This window comes from Emys orbicularis, chromosome 1 (assembly GCF_028017835.1).
Source record: "Emys orbicularis isolate rEmyOrb1 chromosome 1, rEmyOrb1.hap1, whole genome shotgun sequence".
NCBI lineage: Eukaryota > Metazoa > Chordata > Testudines > Emydidae > Emys > Emys orbicularis.
In genome coordinates, this window is record NC_088683.1 from 94,663,188 (window position 1) to 94,672,994 (window position 9,807).

The 9,807-nt window shown below is 45.1% G+C and overlaps 1 protein-coding gene across 1 annotated transcript in view; it reads left to right on the forward strand.

Annotated features, from left to right (window-relative positions):
* LOC135873112 (cytochrome P450 2D14-like) overlaps positions 1–7,459 on the forward strand; it is a 35,284-nt gene extending 27,825 nt beyond the window's left edge. The window contains exons 7-9 of the mRNA XM_065397590.1: positions 164–351; positions 1,376–1,517; positions 7,281–7,459. Of these exons, the coding sequence (XP_065253662.1) occupies positions 164–351; positions 1,376–1,517; positions 7,281–7,459 (509 nt within the window). The remainder of the gene's footprint in view (positions 1–163; positions 352–1,375; positions 1,518–7,280) is intronic.
* The last annotated feature ends 2,348 nt before the right edge of the window (positions 7,460–9,807 follow it).

Below are 9,807 nucleotides of genomic sequence, written 5' to 3' on the forward strand. Positions count from 1 at the left end.
TAACAAACTCACAGAATATAAACCCAGCGCTGTACAAATAAACAGACAATCCCTGCCCCACAGTGTTTAAAACTTAAGGGTAAATCTGCAGGTTCCCCATTTCTACAGTGTTGATGTACATCATTATGTTATATTGAGGAGGATGTAAAGTGTCTTTTTCCAGGTAAAGTCCATGAGGAAATTGATAAGGTGATTGGCAGGGACAGGTCACCCAAGATGGAGGACCAAGCGAACATGCCTTATACCAATGCTGTGATCCATGAAACTCAACGTTATGGGGATATTGTTCCTGTTGGAGTGCCTCACATGACATACCGGGACACCGAGCTCCAAGGCTACTTCATTCCAAAGGTATCTATGGCCAGGCAGGGGATGCAGACATCTTCTCCCCTTGCAGACTTATGTCCTGAAGCTGCAGACATTCCATATGTGAATCTCCCCAAGGTTCCGTGCAGAGGGGGGTGGAGCACCAGGCCCTGAATCACACAACCATTGGCGAGTTATCAAATGTGCAGTTTTGAAAGGGCTTGGGCCTCAGAGAGCCTTGTTTATGTGGTTAGCTCCATCTTCAACAGGTCTTTGGATATCTGAAAAAACAACAAATCGAGCTAAAACGCAACTAAGGATTGCTATCATTACAAGGGAGACTGTAATTTTGTCTTGGGCATCTTATAACATTCAGTATATCTGCTTGAAGGTGGAGAAAGGTAATGCTGATTAACTGTATAGAAACTACCTGCTAGGTCAAGAGTTCAAATCCAGTACAGTAGCAACTAAAACTCTATTATCTGAAGGCTGTTCAGAGGCCACTGTGCATCTCAGTCCAGTTCCAAGTAGACAAGAGACAATGACGGGCAATTATTGCCTTCCTTGGTGACAGTCTCACTGGAGAGACCAAAGCCATACAATACTCAATTCCACTTTCGCCCTTAGAAGAAACTCCTCTAGCTCAGGTCTAAGACATGTGAGAGGGGAAAGATCTCGCTTTTTCTGTGAAGACAATGAGAATTGTAGTTCAGAGTCTCTCAATCAGAACACTCTTACCAGAGCTAAAATTGGGGAGTAGAAGCAATTTTCATCCCATGAACCTCATTAGACCCTGAAAACACCACTTGCATACTCTTAGTCTAGCTAGCATGCAATGTACAAGGGCGACAGGCTTCAGAGCATATGCCGTGCACTGGCGAGGGCCTTGAAAGTGTCCCACTCCATTGTGCTATGATTATACAATTAGGTATCTGAGGTGGGTTCTGTGCCTTCCTCTGAAGCATCCTACAATGGCCACTACTTGAGATGGGAAATTGAATGCAGAGGGACTGGCCTGTTCTGATGTGACAATTCTTATGTACCCTGTTTCTTCTCTGGGGTGGGTCAGGGGACGACAGTCATCACTAACTTGTCCTCGGTGCTGAAGGATGAAACGGTTTGGGAGAAGCCGCACCAGTTCTACCCGGAGCACTTCCTGGATGCAGATGGGCAGTTTGTGAAGCGAGAGGCCTTCCTGCCTTTCTCTGCAGGTAAATCCAAGGGGAGGGGCAACTGGGAGAGGCCGTCCCTGTGGAATTGAGGCACAGTGCATGAGAAATGACCCACTACTGTTACGGAAAGTGAGTCTCCTCTAAAGGAAGGTGTCCCTCTCATCATGAGAGCAGCTTCCTCATGTGGAAGATCAGTGCAGCGTGTGCTGAGCTGGGTCTGTTCTACAGTGCCCTGGTGGTACCAGTATATGCAACCTCTGCAAAATAACTCCCTCTCTCTATATCTCCAGCGCAGAAACTCTGGTCTTGAAATGCTGTACTTAGGGTCAGGCCTTGAGAGCCTGAGCAGCTTGCCCCAGGGCCCATGTAAACCACTCGGCCAAAGGGAAGCAGTCCTGTATTCTGTACTCTGCAGTAAATTGGGCAACCCTCACCTTAATTAATTCATTGCTCATCTTCTACCGCTGTAGTTATTTAAATAGAAAATAAACTTATTAAAAATCAATTCCGGTTGCTTATGTAACAAACCCACCTACCTAATCCCTGAGGAGCGCAGAACTGCCAGGTTAAGGAGGACCTTCGTCCCTTAAGCCTATACACCCATCCATCACGTTAGGCTGTGTTCTTCATGAGCATGCTGCATCTCCCCAGAGAAATTACTCCATATTCAATAGACACAGGGACATACTGAATGCAACACATTAATTGCTTCTGCACTATAACAAAAAATCTTAACTGCAAGCCCAGGAATCTGTTTAGAAACAGTGTGCACACAGGTGAGGTGTGTATTATTGGGAAAAGGATGAGGTCATAGTTAAGGATTTCTGTTAAAGCATGATCGAAATTGTTGTGTGCCACATACTTCTTTATCTGTTGCAAGGCACCCTGATCAAAGGAAGGCGTTTGTTATTGGAGGCCCTGGGACCACTGCAATGGGGTACATGGATCAGTAGGGGATAAAGGAGAGATGGATGTTCCCAGTTTCCCATATGCTCCAAACTCACCAGAGAGATGGGAAGAGGGAAATACTGATTCTCTGATAGACACCAAAGGAGGCCAGCTGTGGCTGGTGGAGGGGCTGTAGGGTCTGTCCTAACCCCTCTGGTCACCACATCAACAGCAGAGGGATTTCTGAACTGGTGGGGCATGGCCTCTGCCGGGCGTGTACCAGTGCAGCCCAGGAGTTCCAGCAGTGGGAAACGTGAGGGCTTAGACAGAAGGGTCTATGCACTGAGCAGTGTTATAGCTTTTCCACAGAACCTTTCCCAGTGACCGGATCACCTCCAAAAATCGACGAACACTTAGCAGGGTGGTTGGTGCTTTCTAGGTTTGTTTCAATGCAGCCAACCGTTTCAGTTACAGAGCGGGGTTGGTTAGTTAGGCAGCTACTAACGCATTTCCAGAATACTCTGCAGTACTGGGGCGGGGTTATCTGTGTCTGGGTACTAAACTGAGCTAGGTATTGGCTCAGTGGGTACATCTACACTTCAGACTGGGGGTGTATGTTCCAGGTTGAGTACACATACCCACGGTAACTCAGCGGTAGCATGTAGGAGTGTAGCCACTGCAGCGTGAGCAATGGGAGGGATTGGTCACCCTGAGGATGATCCCATCGAAGATACTAGGTATCTACTCAGGTGGCTAGCCCCTCCCGCTGCTTGCGCCCCCCTGGCTACACTTCTGTTTTTAGCACACTAGCTAGCTCAGAGTTAGTGGAGGCACGTCTCCTCGAGCTGGAGATTACACCTTCCAGCTCAAAGTGTGGACGTACCCTTGGTTAAAAGCCAATTTTGTTTTTCGTTTTATGATTTGATTTTAGTCAGTAAACAGGTAATTGAGCAGCCACCTTCCATTAGTGCCAAACTGCAGTGCAATGAGTGTCTCCCCTGCACTCTTTGTCAGTGCCTGCCTTTCACTCTCTGTGGAGCAGCAGTTCCCAAAATATGGCTCACAACCCCAAATGGGGTGGTGCCATCAGCACATGGGATCGTGGCAATCCTTTGTGTGCAGAGGACACCATTTTGCTCCTCCATGTTTTCTGGGGTTCTAGCAGGAAATAGTGCATTAAAACAGGGTCACACCGGCAAAAAAATTGGGACCCGCTGATGTAGAGCCTCACGTAATTCAATAATGGACTTTTGTTAGCTAGCTCTGTATTTGTACCTTAGCAGCGCAAAGCACAACACCTCTACCTTTCCTATTTGCTCCACAGCCACACTAGATAAGCGTTGCCCCTTTCCAATCTCAATGTCTAGTTGAAACTAGAATTCTTTGAGGGGGTCAACAAGCATGTAGACAAGGTCCCTCACCAAAGGCTCATAAGCAAAGTAAGCTGTCATGGGATAAGAGGGAAGGTCCTCTCGTGGATTGGTAACTGGTTAAAAGATAGGAAACAAAGGGGAGGAATAAATGGTCAGTTTTCAGAATGGAGAGAGGTAAAAAGTGGTGTCCCCCGGGGGTCTGTACTGGGACCAGTGCTCTTCAACTTATTCATAAATGATCTGGAAAAAGGGGTAAACAGTGAGGCTGCAAAATTTTCAGATAATACAAAACTACTCAAGATAGTTAAGTCCCAGGCAGACTGTGAAGAGCTACCAAAGGCTCTCTCAAAACTGGGTGACTGGGCAACAAAATGGCAGATGAAATTCAATGTTGATAAATTCAAAGTAATGCACATTGGAAAACATAATTCCAACTATACATATAAAATGATGGGGTCTAAATTAGCTGTTACCACCCAAGAAAGATCTTGGAGTCATTGTAGATAGTTCTCTGAAAATATCCACTCAATGTGCAGTGGCAGTCAGAAAAAGCAAACAATGTTGGGAATCATTAAGGAAGGGATAGATAAGAAGACAGCAAATATAATATTGCCTCTGTATAGATCCATGGTATGCCCACATCTTGAATACTGCGTGCAGATGTGGTCGTCCCATCTCAAAAAAGCTATATTGGGACTGGAAAAGGTCAACAAAAATGATGAGGGGTATGGAATGGCTTCCATAGGAGGAGAGATTAATAAGACTGGGACTTTTCAGCTTGGAAAAGAGATGACTAAGGGGTGATATGATTGAGGTCTATAAAATCATGACTAGTGTGGAGAAAGTAAATAAGGAAGTGTTATTTACTCCTTCTCATAACACAAGAACTAGGGGTCGCCAAATGAAATTAATAGGCAGCAGGTTTAAAACAAACAAAAGGAAGTATTTATTCACACAACGCACCGTCAAGCTGTGGAACTCTTTGCCAGAGGATGTTGTGAAGGCCAAGACTTTAACAGGGTTCAATAAAGAACTGGATAAATTCATGGAGGATAAGTCTATCATTGGCTATTAGCCAGGATGGGCAGGGATGGTGTCCCTAGCCTCTGTTTGCCAGAAGCTGGGAATGGGCGACAGGGGATGGATCACTTGATGATTACCGGTTCTGTTCATTCCCTCTGGGGCACCTGGCATTGGCCACTGTTGGAAGAGAGGATACTGGGCTAGATGGACCTTTGGTCTCACCCAGGATGGCTGTTCTTATGTTTGTCAAATTTCAGGGCCCTGGGGACATTCCAGTTGGAAGTAGAAATTGATGGAGTCAGGTATTTTCTTTGATGCCATCTTGTTTATTTATAATGAACGTACAAAGTCCTGCTCTCTGAACTCAGGAGGAACCTGTAACAAAAGGAGCAATTGCTTAGCTTATGGCCCAAAGCCTCTTTTGCCAACAGATGCAAAAGTTTTTTTCCTAGGGTCTCACTGCACTCACAGGCTTCTACTGCTTGTCCTTCTTGCTTTTGTCTCTGCCTCGCTCTGTTTTTGTCTGTTCTCAGTTTCTGTGTGTTCTCTCACAGACTCGCAACCCCCTTCCACTCGCGCTCTTGCGCTACCCCTCCCCCCCCCAACTTGGTCACACTAGCAAGTGGAACTCCCTACCCACCTGATGCTAGTTTCTGGGCGGATTTCATTAGGCCTTGTATTAGGTGTGGCCCCTTAAGTATTTCTTACAACTATTGTAAGTGACAGGCACGTTCACACATCAGTTTGAATGAGGTTTTGAGTCAACCCATAACAAGGTGTGACTGGGGCATGCGGAGATTGCTCAATTAGGGCAAACTGCAACGAATGGGGCAGACAATCCCCAAAAGTGGGGGTTATTGTAATACTTAGATTCACCAAGCCAGCAACAAAACAGCTTCTACAATGCAATACCTTACTGGTTACCCAGAAGCCAAAATACAGTTCCCTTAATGCAACCCACCCTTGAGCTCCCACCCAGACACCCAAGTCTCCAGATACGATGAAGATTACCGAAAACCTTGTTCATCATATAAAAAGCTTACCAATCCCAAAGGATCGGACACGTTGCCCACCAGGTTAATGAATATCTCAGATCTTACCCAAATACATCCTTATTAACAAAACTAAGATTTATTAAAAAAGAAAAAAGAGAGAGTGTATTGGTTAAAAGATCATTACACATACAGATACGAACAAAGTTCTTACGCCAGTTTCATAGTAGAGAGGGTGAGCTCTAGAATTGCAGAGTCCTTTCCAGAATCAGTTCTTCAGTTTATAGTTCAAAGTCCAATATCCAAGATCAGGGTGATCCAGAATGGAGCTGGAGACCTCAGTGTTGTGACTCAAACTTCCCCTGATGAAGCTTCAGCAGATCTGAGATAACAGGCTCAGGGCCCTAGAGTTCTTTAAATAGTTGTCCAGCAGCCTCTTGACAGCGTGCAGTCCTTGGGTGACCAATAGTGGTCTTGAAGTAACCACCTATTTCCTAAGCACCACTGGTAATTAGCTGCACGGATTAACAGAAGGCAACTGCCCATTTCCCGCCATTTACAGGTAGTTTACTACATACTTCAAAGAGAATGAAGACAGTGCTATTACTACATTCACAGTTCATCTAAATGTTAACATCTCCTTTTGATCTCTGACTTAACAGAATACAGGACATTCAGTTACATTGTTAGAGGTTGACGGTATATATCTAAACGCATAAAAACACAATTACCAGAGGGGTAGCCGTGTTAGTCTGAATCTGTAAAAAGCAACAGAGGGTCCTGTGGCACCTTTAAGACTAACAGAAGTATTGGGAGCATAAGCTTTCGTGGGTAAGAACCTCACTTCTTCAGATGCAAGTAATGGAAATCTCCAGAGGCAGGTATAAATCAGTATGGAGATAACGAGGTTAGTTCAGTCAGGGAGGGTGAGGTGCTCTGCTAGCAGTTGAGGTGTGAACACCAAGGGAGGAGAAACTGCTTCTGTTGTTGGATAGCCATTCACAGTCTTTGTTTAATCCTGATCTGATGGTGTCAAATTTGCACGGAATTCCACGGAGAGTGTATGGGACAGATCTTCAACTGGTGTAAATTATCATAGATCCTTTTACGTCAATGGAGTTATGCCAATTTAACCAGCTGAGGATTTAGCCCTGTGTATTAGAGTGTCTCTGACCCTTTTGAGTCAGGCTAATGAGGCAGTAATTCCCCTCTCCAAATCAACTGACAGTCCTTGGTTTTATGATTTCCACTGAAGCTTCTGGTGCTGGCCACCATCAGAGACAGGCAATCAGATTAAATAGAACATTGATCGGTCTGGAGAAGTGTTTCCTAGTTGTTCCTGTTCACACAGGGTCCGAGAATAGGGAGACTCACCATCTGCTGCATAGGGAGGCAGATTCTCTGTTCACTCCAACCTGTGGGTGTGCAGTAAGGGTCTTACTCCTTCAGTGACTAGTCATTTACATGTGGTGTTGTATCCTCCTCCTCTCTGCCTCCTCCCTCTTTTCTCACTCCCACGCTTGCAGGTCGTCGTGTTTGCCTGGGGGAACAACTAGCCAGGATGGAGCTCTTCCTCTTCTTCACTAGCCTGCTGCAGCATTTCACCTTCCATCTCCCTGAGGGCCAGGCCAGGCCTCGAGAGGATGGACACTTTGCCGCGACACTCACCCCACACCCCTACCAGATCCAGGCTGTCCCAAGATAAGTGCAGTGTTTTGCAAAGTTCTCCTCATATATTTTAGGAAGGCTGTAGTGCTTTACTGAAAGATGCTCCTACTCCGGCGGGAGAGCTTCTCCTGTCAGCATAGTTAATCCACCTCCCTGAGAGGCAATAGCTGTGTTGGCAGGAGAAGCTCTCTACACAGGCATTAGGTCGGTATAACTATGTCGCTCAGGGGTGTGGAGTTTTCACACTCCTGAGCGACGTAGTTATATCTATATAGGCCTGTAGTTTAGGCCTGGCCTTAGTGTTGTGTCTGCTTCATTCTTTAACAGAGTCTCCCTGAGATCATCTGAAGTGATGCTATCAGCACTATTGGCCGTTTACCCGTCAGCACTGTGTAGATCCCTGTCACGTGTCGGTACACATAGCAAATGTGTAACGGAATGCTCAAGATAGCGAGATTACATGCGGGTAGCAAGAGCCTGGCAGACTTGTCACTGCAACACATAATATGAGCGTATTGCAGCTGTTTAAATGGGAAACTCAGTGCTCTGAGCCAGCAGGGTGTGGTTTGGTTTTCTAGCACTTTTCCTGGGTATTCCTTCAGGGCCAAGCCAATGCCTTCTCTGAGAAGAGATTTTGAAGTACACTTTGCCTTTGCTTCTACATGTTGCAGACAGTGCTATTGACAGAGATTTACCTGCATTATTTTAGGAGATTTGGTAAACAAAAATGGATCACATCTTCCACTGATCTAAAGTGACTTCAACGGAGCAATGCCTATTTACGCCAGCTGAGGATCTGGCCCAATATGTACTTTATAGTTTAGTGTAATTCCAGTTTTGATCTTATCTTTTTCTCTTTACACAAACGTAATATGAAGGAACCACATGTGTACAGTGGGGTCCAAACATGTGTTTGTTGGAAATACACAACATGCCAGGCATTCCTCCATGTACACATTGCTGCTCTGATTGGGTTCTGGCAACTTCTAAAAAAACCTGAACATGGGGAATGGAACAAAAAGGCTCACAAACTATTTAAAGGGTTATTATGCTATGCCTGTACACGACACCTTCCTTCCTCCATTACACACGTTCCTTTCACTTTCAGCCCAGAAAAGTGTTAACACAGTTTCTTTGGAATAGAAACCTCTTATGTTAGAGTAAAGCGACTATGGGAGGAATTGCCACTAAATTGTCTCAAAATATTGTGTTTTGAGCACAATAACCCTGTAATTTGCCCTTGTAAAGGATTATTATAATTTGTGTATTGTATACAAAATAGTAAAATGATGTTAATAAAAAGAGGAATCTTTTATTCTTTAATGTTTATTACTTCCTGTCTCTTTAGTTCTTGAAAAGTGCTTGCCTCTGGTGCCTCATATCAAGTACTCGCTCTATGTTACTGTGAGAAAGGAGATTTGGGCTGTGTGAATAGAAGTCAAGGGATGAGGGTGTGGTTATTTTGCTTGGGGAATTGCAGAGTGAATTGTGATGTAAGGTAGAGAGCAGATCACATTCGCTGCTTGGCTAGATTATGAATAGTTCAGACAAAAAATTTGGTTTTAACCTAAAAGCCTCTTGTTCCCAAAGGAAAGCAGCTAATTTACACTTACTTTCCCATAGCCCTGTCTAGGCTGTAGGAAGCAGAGACTAGCCAGTGCACATCAGCACTTCAGTCAAGTCACCTGTCCACCCACAGACTGCCCAGCCACACAGCCCTGAGAAATGGAATAGACGGTTATCAAACTGTAACATGGAGATGATGATAATATTTCCTTTGTCCCACTGTGTCTGCCTGGCCTGTTTAGAATGTAAACTCTTCAGGGCTGGGACGGTCTCTTACTGTGTATCTGTACAGTGCCTAGCACAAAGAGACCTCCAGGTACTATCCTAATACAAACGATAAAATCACTTACTAAGGACGCTTGGTGCTTTCAGCTGGAAAGAGAATGTAGGTTTTAGCCTGCAAAAAAAATAAAGACCATGTAAAAACCCCAAACTTTTTTTGGCAGGAGGAGTGGTTTCCCTCACCCTTTAATTTGTGTGTTTCCATCTTGGAGTCTTCATCCCTACTCTTTTGGGTACTCGCCTGTTGCAGCTGACATTTGCCTGTCATGGACGAGACAGGATTCCCTTTGGACTCCCTTAAGACTAGCCCTTCATTAGGGTGCTACTGACTAATGCAGAGTACTTCCTGCCCTACAAATAGAACACATTGTCTCCAATGCAGTAAAGTTTACCAGCATACAGTAACATTTCTAACTAGGTGTAACGGGGTCAGCATCCACCTCTCATGAGTGCCCCCTTTTCTCTGGCCGATATGCCTGCGATCCCAGTTTTTTTCAGGGTGGCCCCCACCTCTCATGAGCCCCTCCCCCCCAGCTG